Source organism: Pseudophryne corroboree, chromosome 3 (assembly GCF_028390025.1).
Source record: "Pseudophryne corroboree isolate aPseCor3 chromosome 3, aPseCor3.hap2, whole genome shotgun sequence".
Taxonomy (NCBI): Eukaryota; Metazoa; Chordata; class Amphibia; order Anura; family Myobatrachidae; genus Pseudophryne; species Pseudophryne corroboree.
The window spans coordinates 373,347,116-373,367,083 of NC_086446.1; the positions used below are offsets into that span (position 1 = coordinate 373,347,116).

At 48.8% G+C, this 19,968-nt stretch overlaps 1 protein-coding gene across 1 annotated transcript in view; it reads right to left on the reverse strand.

Moving 5' to 3' along the window:
* Positions 1–387: 387 nt before the first annotated feature.
* The window catches only part of LSM12 (LSM12 homolog), a 33,533-nt gene continuing 13,952 nt past the window's right edge, over positions 388–19,968 (reverse strand). Inside the window, exons 3-5 of the mRNA XM_063959903.1 lie at positions 1,935–2,044; positions 1,341–1,467; positions 388–1,107 (exon numbers count right to left, since the gene is read on the reverse strand). Of these exons, the coding sequence (XP_063815973.1) occupies positions 1,015–1,107; positions 1,341–1,467; positions 1,935–2,044 (330 nt within the window). The 3' untranslated portion in view covers positions 388–1,014. The remainder of the gene's footprint in view (positions 1,108–1,340; positions 1,468–1,934; positions 2,045–19,968) is intronic.

Below are 19,968 nucleotides of genomic sequence, written 5' to 3' on the forward strand. Positions count from 1 at the left end.
GGCTTATATTGTTTCTGTGCGTGGTAAATACTAGCTGCTTTATTTTTACGGTGCAATTTAGATTTCAGTTTGAACACACCCCACCCTAATCTCTCTGCACATGTTACATCTGCCCCACTGGCAGTGCACATGGTTTTGCCAATAGCTTACTTTTTTGTTTTGCTACAAACCTGAATAACCCCCATAATTAGTACCTTCTAGTACCATCAATGAAGAGCACTGCTAAAAATTAAATGAGAATATTCCAATCAATGTTATACATAATAACTCTGAATAGTGACCCTATTCAGAATTTATGAAAGTTATTCCAGTCAGAAACATGGTATCTTATATTACAGATTCACACTGCATAGAACTCAAATACAAGTAAGAGTCTCACAGACAACATTTACTTTTGTTTTTTCAGTTTTATTTTTTGTGTTTTTTGTTTTTTTGTTTTTTACAGTTTGTTTTGTTCTCCTTTTTACAGGCAATTTTATAACCCCTTCACGGCCAGAGGGAGAAGTGCCAAGCACTGCCTTGGCCCACTGGCTGAGAAATGGTTGAATATTTCCTCCAGCAACAACAAATGAGAAACATAACTTTCACACAAAAAGAATGCGGAAAAAAAAAAAAAAAAAGATTAAAAAAAATTTTTTTTAGAAAAAAACCTCGTTGAGGAAGAAATGCAATGCCAGGAAAAATTCTGAATTGGGAATTTGTAGGAAATAAAAAAAAAAAAAAAAAGAAAAAGAAAATTATATGAATATGGAGCCCATGGGGTCTTCTATTGTTCAGTATCTCCTCAATCCCTTCAGTAAACAACCAGGAATGGAGAGTGGCCATTGTAAGAAGGGGTTGAGAGAGATTAGTCCGGAAATAAAAGCTACCCAATTCCCACCCCAAATTGACCCCCCTGCTTGCCCCTTCCCTATGTCGTCATCTACCCCCTCCTCTCTAGCTCTTCACGGGAATCCCACCACAGTGGGGAGAAGAGCACAGCTTGGGGACAGCTCGGCTGACGTATCAGAGGGCTCAGGAGGACGTGCTGGTCTCTTTCTGTGATGGCTGGATTGGGTTTCTCTGCACCCCCTTCTGACTTTCGATATCTCTAAAGTGTTTCTCAACCTAGAAAGAGTTAAACAAATTAAATACAAAAGGTTTGCAAAATGCTAAAATCATCTACAACCTTTTCTAAAATGCGCACACAAGCTAATTTACTGTGCGATATCAACTTCTTGCTAAAGGAGAGGGGATGAAGAGGAGACTAGTGATTAAAACAGACATTAGTAATAGTAGAAAAAAAAAAGGCAACAATAAAAATTTAAAGGGAATTAGAGAGAATAAAATGCAGTACTCACTATTTTCCGAACATGGCTTAGTGCACTGCCCTCCTTTCCTTTGCAATTTTCAACCTGGTACGGGGGCAAGATAACTACTTCCTCCATAACTATTATGTTTTTCTCTTGCCATTTACAGTCTTTTATCCTGAGGAGAGAATACATAGTGACATTGACCACTTGTGTCCAAATCAACACAGACCATAGAAATACGCACGCACACTACGGACAGTTGGCATCACTAATACACACCGTATTAGTGGCTACTTTATTAGTTACACCTTTCTAGTACTGGTTAGGACCCCTTGCCGTGAAATCAATAGGGCGCTGAAAACTTTCCTTAGAGGTTCAGGGCCATGCTGACATGATTGAATATAGTGGATGCAGATTTGTCAGCTGCACATTCATGCTGTTATTCTCCCATTAAACTACATCTCAAAGGTGTTCTATTGGATTGAGATCTGGAGACGGGTGGAGTACAGTGTTCTTACAATTAAACCAGTATGAACACACACATATATTATAGACCTATAATTTAATTTTTTTTAATAACTTTTCTTTTTAAAAGTTCAAAGACTTATGTAGAACAGAACAAGATGCAAGAGTAAGACTTACGTTTTATGTATGGTCTGAAATAACAGTTGTCCATCCACAGAAACTCCAGCACTAATGGCATAAGCCTGGCTCATTTTCTCCTCCTTCTCCAATCGAGCTCGGCTTGCCAGCTACAGAAAGAAAATAGAAATTTAATACCTACCGGTAATTCCTCTTCTCCTAGTCCGTAGTAGATACTGGGGTCTTGTACTTTAGTATCATGGGGTATAGATCGGGTCCACTGGAGCCTGGCACTTTAAAACTTTTAGTGTGTGTATGTGTGTGCTGGCTCCTCCCCGCTATGCCCCTCCTACCAGATTCAGTCTAGGAAAACTGTGCCCGAGGAGACGGATATGAGAGAAGAACAATACAACAGCGGTGAGGCAACAAGCCAACACACAACCATAAACGAAAGGAGGGCGCTAACCAGAACAGAGGATACTACCACCAACCTAACCCGGATAGCACGGCTATCCCAACAACAAAATGGGACCGCAACGTCGGTCCAACCCAATACTTACACAGGTAAGCAGGAACGAAGCACTGAGGCGGGCGCCCTGTATCCACTACGGATTAGGAGAAAAGGAATTACCGGTAGGTATTAAATTCCTATTTTCTGTTACGTCCTAGTGGATATTGGTGACTTGTACTTTAGTACCATGGGGAAGTACCAAAGCTCCCAAACGGGTGGGAGAGTGCGGAGACCCCTGAATAAACACCTGACCAAACTGAAGAAGGTCATCCTTGGCCAAGTTATCAAATGTGTTCGAACCAGACCAAGTAGCAGCTCGGCACAATTGTAGGGTCGATACACCCAGGGCAGCCGCCCATGAAGAACTTACTGGCCTCGTTGAGTGGGCCTGAATAGACTTTGGTAAAGGCAGAGCCGCCGAAGTATAGGTCTGTTGAATGGTCAACCTGAGCCAACGAGCAATAGATTGCTTGAAAGCTGGCCAACCAATCTCGGAAGCACCATAAAGGACAAACAGCGAGTCAAATTTCCGATGTCAGGCTGTTCTTTTGATAGAAATCTTCAGAGCTCTGACCACATCCAAGGACTCAGACGCCAATGCAAATAACATCACTGTCTTCCAGGTGAGGAATTTAAACTCCACCCTCTGTAAGGGTTCAAACCAATCCGATTGGAGAAAGGAAAGAACCACATTGGAGGTCCCACGGCTCCGTGGGAGGTACAAAGGGCGGTTGCATATGAAGAACTCCCTTTAGGAAAATCTGTTCTTCCGGCAACATGGCAAGCTGTTTCTGGAAGAAAATAGAAAGCGACGAAATCTGGACTTTCTGGAAAAGTAAAAAACGACCAATTCTAAGCTACACAGGAGAAACCTTTCTACTTTCACACCAGGAAACATACTTTTTCCAGACACGATTATAATGTTTTGACGTAACAATCTTCCTGGCCTGGACCATGGTGGAAATAACCAGAGAGGGAAGTACCTTTCTTGCTAGAATCTCCCTCTCAACTTCCAAGCCATCAAACGTAACCGCTGTAAGTCTGGATAGACGAACGACCTTGCTGAAGAAGACAGTCTTGGAGCGGTAGAGGCCATGTATCCTCCACAGTCATGGTGAGGAGGTCCAAGTACCACGCCTGTAGAGGCCAAACCGGGGCAATTATAATTGCCTGAACGCTTTCCCTTCTTCTTAGCCTTTTTAGCACTCTGCGGATCGGCGGTTGAGGAGGGAACAGGTACACAAACTGGTACATCCACGGTGATGTTAGCGTATCCACTGCTACAGCCTGTGGATCCCTCATTCTGGAACACAGGCGGACAGTCCCACCGGTGAATTCACTTTTGAAACACCTGGGGATGGAGGCCCCACTCCCACGGATGGAGGTGGTGCCTGCTGAGGAAGTCTGCTTCCCAGTTGTCCACTCCAGGAATGAATATGGCTGAGATGGCCCTTGCGTTGGCCTCTGCCCAGACGAGAATAGTTGACACTTCTCGCATTGCCGCTCTGCTTCTTGTTCCCCCTTGTCGGTTTATGTATGCCACCGCCGTGGCGTTCTCAGATTGAACCTGGTACGCCTGATCCTTCAGGAGATGAGCAGCTTGCAGAAGAGCACTGTAAATTGCCCCGAGTTCCAGGATGTTTATCTGCAAAGCAGATTCCTGAACGGACCATAACCTCCTGGAACTGGGCCCCTTTGGGTTACCGCTCCCCAACTCTGCAGACTGGCATCAGTTGTTCGTAGAATCCACGAGTGGATATTGACACTTCTGCCCCCTATCAGGTGAGGAATTTGAAGCCACCATAATAGAGAAATCCAGGCTTTTGAAGATAGGGACACTTCCTGATGCATATGAAGGCGAGACCCCGACCATTTGTCTAGCAGATCCAGTTGAAACGGTCGGGCATGAAACCTGCCGTATTGGATTGCCTCGTACGCAGCCACCATCTTGCCCAGTAATTGGATGCAAAGATGTATGGACACCCTGCGAGGACCGAGTACCGAACGGACCATAGCCTGGATAGTCAAGACCTTGTCCATAGGGAGAAACACCTTTTGAGATACCGTATCCAGAATCATTACCAGGAACTGAAGATGTTGGGTCGGTTCCAGGTGAGATTTCTGAAAATTTAGGATCCATCCATGAGCCATAAGTAGGCGAGTAGTCAGATCGATGATGTGCAGTAGACACTCCCTGGATACAGCCTTTATTAGGAGATCGTCCAAATACGGGACTATGTTCACTCCCATCATGCGCAGTTGCAGCATCATCTCTGCCATGACTTTGGTGAATACCCTCGGAGCGGTGGATAATCCAAAGGGTAGGGCCTGAAACTGGAAATGGTCGTCCAATGTGGCGAACCTGAGGTAAGCCTGAGGAGGGTAGTGTTCACTCTAGGTGTCTTTCACAGGGCGCTGCGCCCTGCCCCTTGCCGCCCTTCCCGTTTGTGTGCGCCCTCCCGCCCCGCACTTTGCTGCCCGCCGGACACATTAACCACACTGCAGTGATCGCAAAGAGGGACTCGGATTTTAAAAGTGAGCGGGTCCCGCAGGACGCGCTGTTTTTTGCTGACCGCCGCCTCACAGCCAATAGAAATCCCCAAGCCCTGCCTCACCAGCCAATAGCCGCCGGCAGCTTCTCAACATCCAATCGCTGCCGGCAGCGTCTCCCAATCCAAGCGCCACCTGAGACGTCGGTCCCTCCTCCCTGCGCTAATCTCCAACCCATTGAATGTGCTGGTGGCAACCGGGCGCGGGCATCACAATGACAGGAGAATGGAAGATGCAGGAGGGAGCCGAGGAGAAGGAGAGGAGCGCCTTCACCACGGGCAGCCCGGTGGGTCTGCTGCAGAGAACATGAGCTTGGGCCGAGCGGGACATGTCAGGGCGGTCGGGCACCACGACCGCAAAGTACCAAGAGGTCAGAGCGCTGTGACCTGGGGAAATGGTGATAAATCTTTAGTTTCACAAACGTGCAGGCGGGCCTTTCCTATATTTATTAAATAACATGGCCAATGCCTGCACATTATACCTGTGAGGGCGCTTCCTGTTACGCTGCATCTTATTCCCCCAGCGTCCCAACTACTAGTGCACACATCCTGCCCTCTGCTACTACCACTACTGCACCCATCCTGCCTCCTACCACTGCTGCACCTATCTTACCCCCTGCTACCACTACTGCACCTATCCTACCCCCTACCACTACTGCACCCATCCTGCCTTCTACCACTGCGCAACCTATCTTACCCCCTACCACTACTGCACCTATCCTACCCCCTGCTACCACTGCTGCACCTATCTTACCCCCTACCACTACTGCACCTATCCTACCCCCTGCTACCACCACTACTGCACCCATCCTGCCTCCTACCACTGCTGCACCTATCTTACCCCCTGCTACCACTACTGCACCTATCCTACCCCCTGCAACCACCACTACTGCACCCATCCTGCCTCCTACCACTGCTGCACCTATCTTACCCCCTGCTACCACTACTGCACCTATCCTACTCCCTGCTACCACCACTACTGCACCCATCCTGCCTCCTACCACTGCTGCACCTATCTTACCCCCTGCTACCACTACTGCACCTATCCTACCCCCTACCACTACTGCACCCATCCTGCCTCCTACCACTGCTGCACCTATCTTACCCCCTGCTACCACTACTGCACCTATCCTACCCCCTACCACTACTGCACCCATCCTGCCTCCTACCACTGCTGCACCTATCTTACCCCCTGCTACCACTACTGCACCTATCCTATCCCCTACCACTACTGCACCCATCCTGCCTCCTACCACTGCTGCACCTATCTTACCCCCTGCTACCACTACTGCACCTATCCTACCCCCTACCACTACTACACCCATCCTGCCCCCTGATACCACCACTACTGCACCTGTCCTGTCCCCTGCTACCACCACTACTGCACCCATTATACCTCACATACCCACACAGTGCCCATTATAAACACCCCCATACCCACACAGTGCTCAGTATTCACACCCCCACAGTGCCCATCATACACACACCCCATGCCCACAGTGCTCATTATACACCCGCCAAAGCTCATAAAACCCTCTAAACCCACACAATGTCCAGTATGCACACTCCCATAGTGACCATCATACGCACACCCATACCACACAGCGCCCATCATATGCACACCCCTATACCACACAGCGCCCATCATATGCACACCCCTATACCACACAGTGCCCATTATACACCCCCCAGAGCTCTCATAATGCTCTATACCCACACAGTACTCATTATACACACTTACAATGCTCATAGCACCCTCTATACCCACACACCCGCACAGTGGCCATCATACGCACAACCTATACCCACACATTGCTCATCCCCCCTCCCCTTCCCAAAGCGCCTAGCATATGGGTACTCCATACCCACAGTGCCCAGGATACATCCCCCTATACACAGTGACCAGCATACATAAACTCCCATATCCACACACAGTGCTCAGCATAGACACAACTGCCACACCCACACAGTGCTTAGCATACACACAAACAATCCCCAAACCAAAGCAGTGCCCAGCATACGCGCACACCTCGTGTTATAGCGGTAGGGCTTCAATAAGTACACAGAGAAGCTGATCTTAAAAGTTGACGGGGAGCAGGAAGCACCGAATCCTGGGTACTGATGCCTCCCTACCCCTAACATTGCCTACAGCACTACCTGCACCTAACCCTCTATTTGCCCCCCAATACTGCCATAACTGCTATCTACCATGTGGGGTGGTCTAATGCTATGTGGGGAGGCATAAGGGGAGCTCAAAAGCATACGTTGCTATGGGACCTAGAAACTGAAGTAGGACCCAAATTTTTAAAACTGAGGGGTCCCTGGGACCCACTTTTTTTTCGGCTCAGCGCAATCACTGTGTCTCCCTGCATGAGAGAGACCTCCGCGTCCTGCCCGTCCTTAGCTGTCAGCCGTCGCAGCTCCCCTCCTCTGTGAGCAGACTATAGGTCTGCTCATGATCTGATGAGACAGGAGGGCTGGGTTTGCCTCTCCCGCCGAGACAAACCCAGCCCTCCCTCCTCTGTGTACATGGATCAGTGTGGTGGCCATTTTCAACCAGCTCCGCGGTGTGCGAGGGGGGACCCGCAGCATCAGCCCCCAGTATGTAAGATTGGCACAAAAAAAGCGGAGATCAAAAATGTGCTCTCTACCTGGTGCAATGTGTCTCAGTGCTCTCTACCTGGTGCAATGTGTCTCAGTGCTCTCTACCTGGTGCAATGTGTCTCAGTGCTCTCTACCTGGTGCAATGTGTCTCAGTGCTCTCTACCTGGTGCAATGTGTCTCAGTGCTCTCTACCTGGTGCAATGTGTCTCAGTGCTCTCTACCTGGTGCAATGTGTCTCGGTGCTCTCTACCTGGTGCAATGTTTCTCGGTGCTCTCTACCTGGTGCAATGTTTCTCGGTGCTCTCTACCTGGTGCAATGTTTCTCGGTGCTCTCTACCTGGTGCAATGTTTCTCGGTGCTCTCTACTTGGTGCAATGTGTATAACGTGCTCTGCCTGGCGCAAAGTGTAGAACGTGCTCTACCTGTCGTAGTGTGTATAGGAGGTTCTACCTGGTGCAGTGTGTATTAGCTGCACTACTGTGTGGTGTAATGTGAATTGCCACTATTATGTGGCCATGCCCCTTCCCCACGAAAAACAACGCCCCTAAATTTTTGCTGCGCGCCTTTGGCGCGCACTGCCCATTCTTTATCATGTGGGAATGGGAGGACCAAGCATTATAGTATGTACCTAATTTTGCCCTTCTAACTGAAAAATGTGCCCTCCCGAATGAAAAATGTGCCCTACCAGTGATCAGCACCCTGCCCTAAAAAAATCCTAGAGTGAACACTGGAGGGGGTCACATGGGAATGTGTAGATAAGCATCCTTGACATCCAGAGACATCAGGAACTCCCCCTCCTCCAGAGCGGACACCACTGCCCGCACAGACTCCCATCTTTAATTTGAACACCCGCAGATATGGGTTTAGAGACTTCAGGTTCAAGATGGGGCGCACCGAACCGTCTGGTTTGGGAATGACAAAGACCGGAATAAAAACCCGTTGCGTAACGAAGGAGGTACAGGAACTACCACCCCTGTCTGCAAATGTTTTAGAATAGCCTCTTGCAATGTAACTTTTGCTGCGTGTAAAGCTGGTAAGCCCGACTTGAAAAACCTGTGGAGGAGGTAGTGTTTGAAATTCCAGCCGGTATCCTTGGGAAATGTGGTCCCTCACCCAAGGATCCCGGCAGGACTCCGCCCACACGTGGGCGAAGTGTTGAAGGCGAGCCCCTACCCGAAAGTCACCTTGCTGCTGGGGCAAACCATCACGCGGAAGGCTTAGCGGCAGTGGATCCGGTGGTCTGGTCCAGGAAAACTGGACTTACGAGATCTTCTTGAAGTGGTGGAGACCATTCAGCACCTGCCTCTGAACCTTGCCACACGAAAGGCCTTCAAAGGGGGTCCGGTGAAAGAACATCTAGCAGGTGGAGCAGCCGACGGCAGATAGGTAGACTTACCCGCCGTTGCTTGGGAGATCCATTTATTTAATTTGTCTCCAAACAAAGCATCACCTGTACAGGCAAGATTTTCCACACCCTTTTTGGAATCAGCCGACCACTGACGTAACCACAGAGCTCTGTGCACCGAAACAGCCATAGCAGAAGTGCGGCCATTTATCTTACATAACTTTTTAATAGCCTCGCTTATAAAAATTTTCAGCATCTTGTATATGCTGCAGCAGAGTAATGACCTGCACATGTTATATCTGCCCCTCCCCCACCCCCTGCAGTGCACATGGTTTTGCTCAACTGCTAACAAATTTGTTGCTACGATCAGGTCTGAATTACCCCCCATGTCCACAGACATCCTTCACAACGGTAATACAGCGCAGCTCACTGACCCAACACCTCCACACAGACCCTAGAGAGCCCCTGGAGTCACCGAGGAGCGGACACCAGCACACAGAACACAGCAGCACAATGTGTTAAAGTATGTGTATGACCTGATAACCAAGCAGCAGCACTACCGCTGGTGTGCGCCCCCCCTTTCTATGACCCCCTGATACCAGTTGTACAGCCTGTGACAGCGTGGGTCCTGGAGGAGCATGCAGCTTGTCAGACCGCAGCAGCAAGAAAATGGCGCCTTCCCGCCGCTGGTCCCGCCCCTTGTAATGGTGCGCGGTCCTTACAGTTTATACTGGTCACGTTTAACAAGAAACACAAGCAGATGTATCTTTAACAGTGCACACAAAGTCTGGAGACAGGGAGCACTGTGGGGCAATAGCCTAGAGCCAGATTGTCCGCGGCGGACACCGCAGCTTCGGGCCCGTGACCTGCCGCCAAACTGCACCAGGGACCTGCTAACCGGGACTCCGATGTAATACTCACCGCACCTGGGTCTTCGGCATCTGTTAGAGGGTGGCGGCTAGCTGGAGCTCAGTGTCCTGTCAGCTGGGATTACGAACCATTAACCCTCAGGAGGTTGGTTCGGTCCCCCCTCTAAGTCCCACGAAGCAGGTAGACTGGTTGCCAAGCAAAGTTACCTGAAAATAATAAACTAAAATAAGATTTTACTTACCGGTAAATCTATTTCTCGTAGTCCGTAGAGGATGCTGGGGACTCCGTAAGGACCATGGGGAGAGACGGGCTCCGCAGGAGACATGGGCACTTTAAGAAAGAATTTAGTTCCTGGTGTGCACTGGCTCCTCCCTCTCTGCCCCTCCTCCAGACCTCAGTTAGAGAACTGTGCCCAGAGGAGATGGACAGTACGAGGAAAGGATTTTTGTTAATCCAAGGGCAAGATTCATACCAGCCACACCAATCACACCGTATAACTTGTGATAACAATCCAGTAAACAGTATGACAATAACAGCATCATTTCACACCCGATGCAACAATAACGTAACCCTTATTGAAGCAATAACTATATACAAGTATTGCATAAAAAGTCCGCACTTGGGACGGGCACCCAGCATCCTCTACGGACTACGAGAAAGAGTAAGTAAAATCTTATTTTCTCTAACGTCCTAGAGGATGTTGGGGACTCCGTAAGGTCCATGGGGATTATACCAAAGCTCCCAAATGGGCGGGAGAGTGCGGATAACTCTGCAGCACCGATTGAGCAAACATGAGGTCCTCCTCAGCCAGGGTATCAAACTTATAGAATTTTGCAAAGGTGTTTGTACCCGACCAAGTAGCAGCTCGACACAGCTGTAGTGCCGAGACCCCTCGGGCAGCCGCCCAAGAAGAGCCCACTTTCCTAGTGGAATGGGCCTTGATCGATTTAGGTAACGGCAATCCTGCCGTAGAATGCGCCTGCTGAATAGTGTTACAGATCCAGCGAGCAAGAGTCTGCTTTGAAGCAGGGCCGCCAAGCTTGTTGGCTGCATACAGAACAAACAGTGCTTCTGTTTTTCGGACTCTAGCCGTCCTGGCGACATAAATTTTCAAAGCCCTGACCACATCAAGGGACTCGGAATCCTCTAAATCCAGTGTAGCCACAGGCACCACAATAGGTTGGTTCATATGAAAGGATGAAACCACTTTTGGCAGTAACTGAGGACGTGTCCGCAATTCCGCTCTATCCATATGGAAAACCAGATAGGGGCTTTTATGTGATAAAGCCGCTAATTCCGACACTCGCCTAGCCGAAGCCAGGGCTAATAACATGACCACCTTCCAAGTGAGATATTTCAACTCCACCGTTTTCAGTGGTTCAAACCAGTGTGACTTTAGGAAGCCCAAGACCACATTAAGGTCCCAAGGTGCCACCGGAGGCACAAACAGAGGCTGAATATGCAATACTCCCTTAACAAAAGTCTGAATTTCTGGCAGAGAAGCCAATTCTTTTTGAAAGAAAATGGATAGGGCCGAAATCTGGACCTTAATGGAGCCTAATTTAAGGCCCAAATCCACTCCAGTTTGTAGGAAGTGAAGGAAACGGCCCAGATGGAATTCTTCCGTAGGAGCATTCCTGGCCTCACACCAAGAAACATCTTCGCCATATACGGTGATAATGTTTTGCTGTTACTTCCTTCCTAGCCTTTATCAGCGTAGGGATAACCTCCACCGGAATACCTTTTTCCGCTAGGATCTGGCGTTCAACCGCCATGCCGTCAAACGCAGCCGCGGTAAGTCTTGGAACAGACAGGGACCCTGTTGCAACAGGTCCTGCCTTAGAGGAAGAGGCCACGGATATTCCGTGAGCATTTCCTGCAGATCTGGATACCAGGTCCGTCGTGGCCAATCTGGAACAACGAGGATTGTTCTCACTCCTTTTCTTCTTACTATTCTCAAAACCTTTGGTATGAGCGGAAGAGGAGGAAATACATACACGGACCGGAACACCCACGGTGTCACGAGGGCGTCTACCGCTACTGCCTGAGGGTCTCTTGACCTGGCGCAATACCTCTGCAGCTTTTTGTTGAGGCGGGATGCCATCATGTCTATCTGTGGCAGTTCCCACCGACTCACAATGACTTCTGGATGAAGTCCCCACTCTCCCGGGTGTAGGTCGTGTCTGCTGAAGAAGTCTGCTTCCCAGTTGTCCACTCCCGGAATGAACACTGCTGACAGTGCACTTACATGATTCTCCGCCCAGCGAAGAATCCTGGTGGCTTCCGCCATTGCAGCTCTGCTCCTTGTGCCGCCTTGGCGGTTTACATGAGCCACTGCGGTGATGTTGTTGCGGTGGATCAGAACCGGTTGGTCGCGAAGTAAGGCCTCCGCTTGACGTAGGGCGTTGTATATGGCCCTTAGTTCCAGGATGTTGATGTGCAGACAAGTCTCTTGACTTGAAAAAAAGATATATTTGTTTAAAGTGCGCTATAAATGTTAGGAAGGCAGCCGTCACACATCCCAAAAGGGAACACCTTATCCCTAGATATAGAAGCAGCCAAGAAAATAGATGGATCTGTGCAAAAAGGCGCCTTGATAACAAAGATGAATAATATGTTTATAGATAAAAACATATAACTTTATTTACTCACAATTGTGACAAAATGACAAAAAATACCATATAAAAACATATATAATATTGCACTTAATCCCAAAAGATTCTCACCCTCGTTTGGATTTGCGGTGGGCCGAGAGCTTTTTAGCGAAAAAAGCGTTCCGGACCTGATGGATTTGGTAGAAGCACCACCGCAAAAAGCTTTTTTCCTCTGGAGGCCGAGTAGGGAATCCAATAAAGTGAATTCAGGAAATAATACCCATGTCGTCCAAACTGCTAAAAAGCTCTCGGCCCACCGCAAATCCAAACGAGGGTGAGAATCTTTTGGGATTAAGTGCAATATTATATATGTTTTTATATGGTATTTTTTATGTAATTTTGTCACAATTGTGAGTAAATAAAGTTATATGTTTTTATTTATAAACATATTATTCATCTTTGTTATCAAGGCGCCTTTTTGCACATATCCATCTATTTTCTTGGCTAAGTCTCTTGACTTGACCAAAGACCCTGGAAATTTCTTCCCTGTGTGACTGCTCCCCAACCGCGGAGGCTTGCGTCCGTGGTCACCAGGATCCAATCCTGAATGCCGAATCTGCGGCCCTCAAGAAGGTGAGCACTCTGCAGCCACCACAGGAGTGACACCCTGGCCCTGCGGGACAGGGTGATTAACCGATGCATCTGTAGATGTGATCCGGACCACTTGTCCAACAAATCCCATTGGAAAGTCCTCGCATGGAACCTGCCAAAAGGAATGGCCTCGTATGAGGCCACCATCTTTCCCAGGACTCGAGTGCAATGATGCACGGACACCTGTCTTGATTTCAAAAGGTTCCTGACCAGAGTCATAAGTTCCTGGGCTTTTTCTATCGGAAGATAAACCCTTTTCTGGGTCGTGTCCAGAATCATGCCCAAGAAGGGCAGACGAGTCGTAGGAACCAACTGCAACTTTGGGATATTGAGAATCCAGCCGTGTTGTTGTAACACTTTCAGTGAAAGTGATACGCTGTTCAGCAACTACTCTCTTGATCTCGCTTTTATGAGGAGATCGTCCAAGTACAGGATAATTGTGACACCCTGCTTGCGCAGGAGCACCATCATTTCCGCCATTACCTTGGTGAAAATCCTCGGAGCCGTTGAGAGACCAAACGGCAACGTCTGAAATTGGTAATGACAGTCCTGTACCGCAAATCTTAGGTACGCCTGATGAGGTTGATAAATGGGGACATGAAGGTACGCATCTTTATGTCCAGTGACACCATAAAATCCCCCCCTTCCAGGCTGGCGATGACCGCTCTTAGCGATTCCATCTTGAACCTCTCTTCAAGTATAGGTTCAGAGATTTTAAATTCAATATGGGTCTGACCGAACCGTCCGGTTTCAGAACCACAAACATGTTCGAATAATACCCCCTTCCCTGTTGAAGGAGGGGAACCTCGACCACCACCTGCTGAAGATACAATTTTTGTATTGCATTTAACACTATCTCCCTCTCTAGGGGGGAAGACAGTAGGGCAGATTTGAAAAACCGGCGAGGAGGCACCTCTTCGAATTCCAGCTTGTAACCCTGAGACACAATTTCTATTGCCCAGGGATCCACCTGGGAGTGAACCCACATGTGGCTGAAATTCCGAAGACACGCCCCCACTGGCCCCGACTCCGCCAGTGGAGCCCCAGCGTCATGCGGTGGATTTTGCAGAGGCCGGGGAGGACTTCTGTTCCTGGGAACTAGCTGTATTGTGCAACTTCTTTCCTCTGCCCCTCCATCTGGCAAGAAAGGACGCACCTCGGACTTTCTTGTTTCTTTGTGAACGAAAGGACTGCATTTGATAATGCGGTGCTCTATTAGGCTGTGAGGGAATATAAGGCAAAAATTTTTACTTTCCAGCAGTAGCTGTGGAGACCAGGTCCAATAGACCTTCACCGAACAATTCCTCACCCCTGTAAGGTAAAACCTCCATATGCCGTTTTGAGTCGGCATCACCTGTCCATTGCCGAGTCCACAGGACCCTTCTGGCAGAAATCGACATAGCGTTTATTCTAGAACCCAGCAGACTAATGTCTCTTTGAGCATCTCTCATATAAAGGACAGCGTCTTTAATATGCCCCAGGTTCAATAAAACAGTATCCCTATCTAGGGTATCAAACTCCTCTGATAAGGTATCAGTCTATGCCGCTACTGCACTACAGACCCAGGCCGACGCGATTGCCGGTCTGAGCAAGGTACCTGAATGTGTATAAATGGACTTCAGGGTACCCTCCTGTTTGCGATCAGCAGCATCCTTGAGGGTAGCCGTATCCTGGGACGGCAGGGCTACCTTTTTGGATAAGCGAGTTAAAGCTTTGTCCACCCTAGGGGAGGATTCCCATCGTACCCTGTCCGTTGGCGGGAAAGGATACGCCATAAGAATCCGTTTGGAAATCTGCAGTTATTTATCTGGAGATTCCCAAGCCTTTTCACACAACTCATTTAGCTCGTGTGAGGGTGGAAAAGTTACCTCAGGTTTCTTTCCCTTATACATATAAACCCTTGTGTCAGGGACTGGGTTTCCTCTGTGATGTGCAAAACCTCCTTAATTGCTATAATCATATATCGGAGTGATTTAGCCAACTTTGGCTGTAACTTTGCATCATCGTAATCGACACTGGAGTCAGAATCCATGACGGTATCTGTGTCAACAATTTGGGATAGTGGGCGCTTATGAGACCATGACAGTCCCTGCGACATAGGATCAGGCACGGGTTGAGACCCTGACTGTCCCAATGCATCAGCCTTGTCTAATCTTTTATGCAAAGAATTAACATTATCATTTAAAACCTTCCACATATCCATCCAATCAGGTTTTGGCGCCGTCGGCGGAAACACCACATTCATTTGCTCCCGCTCCTCTCCCACATAGCCTACCACATCAGACATGTCGACAAGCGTACCGACACCACACACACAGCGAATGTCCTTTCTGAAGACAGTTCCCCCACGAGGCCCTTTGGAGAGACAGAGAGAGTATGCCAGCACACACCCCAGCGCTATATAACCCAGGAATAACACAGTAACTTAATGTTAACCCAGTAGCTGCTGTTAATATACTTTTTTGCGCCTAATTATGTGCCCCCCCCCTCTCTTTTCAACCCTCTTCCACCGTGTATCAGCAGGGGAGAGCCTGGGGAGCTTCCTCTCAGCGTGCTGTGGAGAAAAAATGGCGCTGGTGAGTGCTGAGGGAGAAGCCCCGCCCCCTCGGTCCCGCTTAAAATGTATTTCTTTGGCGGGGGCTCCTACATATATACAGTGCCCAGCTGTACATATGTGTTTATTTGCCAGAATGAGGTCCCAAATGCTGCCCAGGGCGCGCCCCCCCCCCCCCCCGCGCCCTGCACCCTAACAGTGACCGGAGTATGTGTAGGTGTGTGGAGCAATGGCGCACAGCTGCAGTGCTGTGCGTTACCTCCAGTGAAGATCACGAAGTCTTCTGCCGCCTGTGAAGTCTTCTTGCTTCTCATACTCACCCGGCTTCAGTCTTCCGGCTCTGCGAGGGGGACGGCGGCGCGGCTCTGGGACGAACGGCGAGGGTGAGATCCTGCGTACTGATCCCTCTGGAGCTAATGGTGTCCAGTAGCCTAAGAAGCAGGACCTAGCTTCAGAGAGTAGGGCTGCTTCTCTCCCCTCAGTCCCACGATGCAGGGAGTCTGTTGCCAGCAGAGCTCCCTGAAAATAAAAAACCTAACAAAACTTTCTATCAGCAAACTCAGGAGAGCTCACTGAAAAGCACCCAGCTCCTCTGGGCACAGAATCAAACTGAGGTCTGGAGGAGGGGCAGAGAGGGAGGAGCCAGTGCACACCAGGAACTAAATTCTTTCTTAAAGTGCCCATGTCTCCTGCGGAGCCAGTCTCTCCCCATGGTCCTTACGGAGTCCCCAGCATCCTCTAGGACGTTAGAGAAATTAAATTTATAGAAAAATCTCTGGAGCTCCAGAGAAATGCACCCGGCTCCTTGGGCACATTATTCTAAACAGAGTCTGGTAGGAGGGGCATAGAGGGGAGGAGCCAGCACACACATACACACACTAAAAGTTTTAAAGTCCAGGTTCCAGTGGATCCAATCTATACCCCATGGTACTAAAGTACAAGACCCCAGTATCCACTAGGACGTAAGAGAAATAGTATGCATATACCTTTTAGTTATGTGGTAGCAGTCTCTGCAAAACTAGTAGACAATGTATACATATAGAGCTCCACCAAAAATGTGAGTAGCATCTACATGCTTGCTGACCAAATTGTGTGTATATTACAAACACATGTATATATAATACAGTAATAAAAAAGTAAATAAAAACTTGTTGAGATATTTAAAAATGTAAAAATAAGATTTTACTTACCGATAAATCTATTTCTCGTAGTCCGTAGTGGATGCTGGGACTCCGTCAGGACCATGGGGAATAGCGGCTCCGCAGGAGACAGGGCACAAAATTTAAAAGTTTGACCACTAGGTGGTGTGTACTGGCTCCTCCCCCTATGACCCTCCTCCAAGCCTCAGTTAGGATACTGTGCCCGGACGAGCGTACACAATAAGGAAGGATTTTGAATCCCGGGTAAGACTCATACCAGCCACACCAATCACACTGTACAACTTGTGATCTGAACCCAGTTAACAGTATGACAAACGTAGGAGCCTCTGAACAGACGGCTCACAACAATAACAACCCGATTTTTTTGTAACAATAACTATGTACAAGTATTGCAGACAATCCGCACTTGGGATGGGCGCCCAGCATCCACTACTGACTACGAGAAATAGATTTATCGGTAAGTAAAATCTTATTTTCTCTGACGTCCTAGTGGATGCTGGGACTCCGTCAGGACCATGGGGATTATACCAAAGCTCCCAAACGGGCGGGAGAGTGCGGATGACTCTGCAGCACCGAATGAGAGAACTCCAGGTCCTCCTTAGCCAGGGTATCAAATTTGTAGAATTTTACAAACGTGTTCTCCCCTGACCACGTAGCTGCTCGGCAGAGTTGTAATGCCGAGACCCCTCGGGCAGCCGCCCAAGATGAGCCCACCTTCCTTGTGGAATGGGCCTTGACAGATTTAGGCTGTGGCAGGCCTGCCACAGAATGTGCAAGTTGAATTGTGCTACAAATCCAACGAGCAATCGTCTGCTTAGAAGCAGGAGCACCCAGCTTGTTGGGTGCATACAGTATAAACAGCGAGTCAGATTTTCTGACTCCAGCCGTCCTTGAAATATATATTTTCAATGCTCTGACAACGTCCAGCAACTTGGAATCCTCCAAATCGCTAGTAGCCGCAGGCACCACAATAGGCTGGTTCAGGTGAAACGCTGAAACCACCTTAGGCAGAAAGTGAGGACGCGTCCGCAGTTCTGCCCTGTCCGAATGGAAAATCAGATATGGGCTTTTATACGATAAAGCCGCCAATTCTGACACTCTCCTGGCTGAAGCCAGGGCCAGTAGCATGGTTACTTTCCATGTAAGATATTTCAAATCCACCGATTTGAGTGGCTCAAACCAATGGGATTTGAGAAAATCCAAAACTACATTAAGATCCCACGGTGCCACTGGGGGCACAACCGGGGGCTGTATATGTAGTACTCCTTTTACAAAAGTCTGGACTTCAGGAACTGAAGCCAATTCTTTCTGGAAGAAAATCGACAGGGCCGAAATTTGAACCTTAATGGACCCCAATTTGAGGCCCATAGACAATCCTGTTTGCAGGAAATGTAGGAATCGACCCAGTTGAAATTCCTCCGTGGGGGCCTTCCTGGCCTCACACCACGCAACATATTTTCTCCAAATGCGGTGATAATGTTGTGCAGTCACCTCCTTCCTGGCCTTTACCAGTGTAGGAATGACCTCTTCCGGAATGCCTTTTTCCTTTAGAATTCGGCGTTCAACCGCCATGCCGTCAAACGCAGCCGCGGTAAGTCTTGGAATAGACACGGTCCCTGCTGAAGCAGGTCCCGTCTTAGAGGTAGAGGCCACGGATCTTCCGTGAGCATCTCCTGAAGTTCCGGGTACCAAGTTCTTCTTGGCCAATCCGGAGCCACTAGTATCGTTCTTACTCCCTTTTGCCGTATAATTCTCAGTACTTTTGGTATGAGAGGCAGAGGAGGGAACACATACACTGACTGGAACACCCACGGTGTTACCAGAGCGTCCACAGCTATTGCCTGAGGATCTCTTGACCTGGCGCAATACCTGTCCAGTTTTTTGTTGAGGCGGGACGCCATCATATCCACCATTGGTTTTTCCCAACGGTTCACAATCATGTGGAAGACTTCTGGATGAAGTCCCCACTCTCCCGGGTGTAGATCGTGTCTGCTGAGGAAGTCTGCTTCCCAGTTGTCCACTCCCGGAATGAATACTGCCGACAGTGCTATCACATGATCTTCCGCCCAGCGAAGAATCCTTGCAGCTTCTGCCATTGCTGTCCTGCTTCTTGTGCCGCCCTGTCTGTTTACGTGGGCGACTGCCGTGATGTTGTCCGACTGGATCAACACCGGCTGACCCTGAAGCAGGGGTTTTGCCAGACTTAGAGCATTGTAAATCGCTCTTAGCTCCAGTATATTTATGTGAAGAGAAATCTCCAGGCTTGACCATACTCCCTGGAAGTTTCTTCTTGTGTGACCGCTCCCCAGCCTCTCAGACTGGCATCCGTGGTCACCAGGACCCAGTCCTGTATGCCGAATCTGCGGCCCTCTAACAGATGAGCACTCTGCAACCACCACAGAAGAGACACCCTTGTCCGTGGCGATAAGGTTATCCGCTGATGCATCTGCAGATGCGATCCGGACCATTTGTCCAGCAGATCCCACTGAAAAGTTCGTGCGTGGAATCTGCCGAATGGAATCGCTTCGTAAGAAGCCACCATCTTTCCCAGGACTCTTGTGCATTGATGCACAGACACTGTCCCTGGTTTTAGGAGGTTCCTGACAAGTTCGGATAACTCCCTGGCTTTCTCCTCCGGAAGAAACACCTTTTTCTGAACCGTGTCCAGAATCATTCCCAGGAACAGCAGACGTGTCGTCGGGGTCAACTGAGATTTTGGAAAATTCAGAATCCACCCGTGTTGTTGCAGCACTAGTTGGGTTAGTGCTACTCCGTCTTCCAGCTGTTCTCTGGATCTTGCCCTTATCAGGAGATCGTCCAAGTAAGGGATAATTAATACGCCTCTTCTTCGTAGAAGGATCATCATTTCGGCCATTACCTTGGTAAAGACCCGAGGTGCCGTGGACAATCCAAACGGCAGCGTCTGAAACGGATAATGACAGTTTTGCACCACGAACCTGAGGTACCCTTGATGTGAAGGGCAAATTGGGACATGCAGGTAAGCGTCCTTTATGTCCAGGGACACCATAAAGTCCCCTTCTTCCAGATTCGCTATCACTGCTCTGAGTGACTCCATCTTGAACTTGAATTTTTGTATGTACAGGTTCAAAGATTTGAGATTTAGAATAGGTCTTACCGAGCCGTCCGGCTTCGGTACCACAAATAGCGTGGAGTAATACCCCTTTCCCTGTTGTAGGAGGGGTGCCTTGACTATCACCTGCTGAGCAAACAGCTTGTGAATGGCTTCCAATACCGT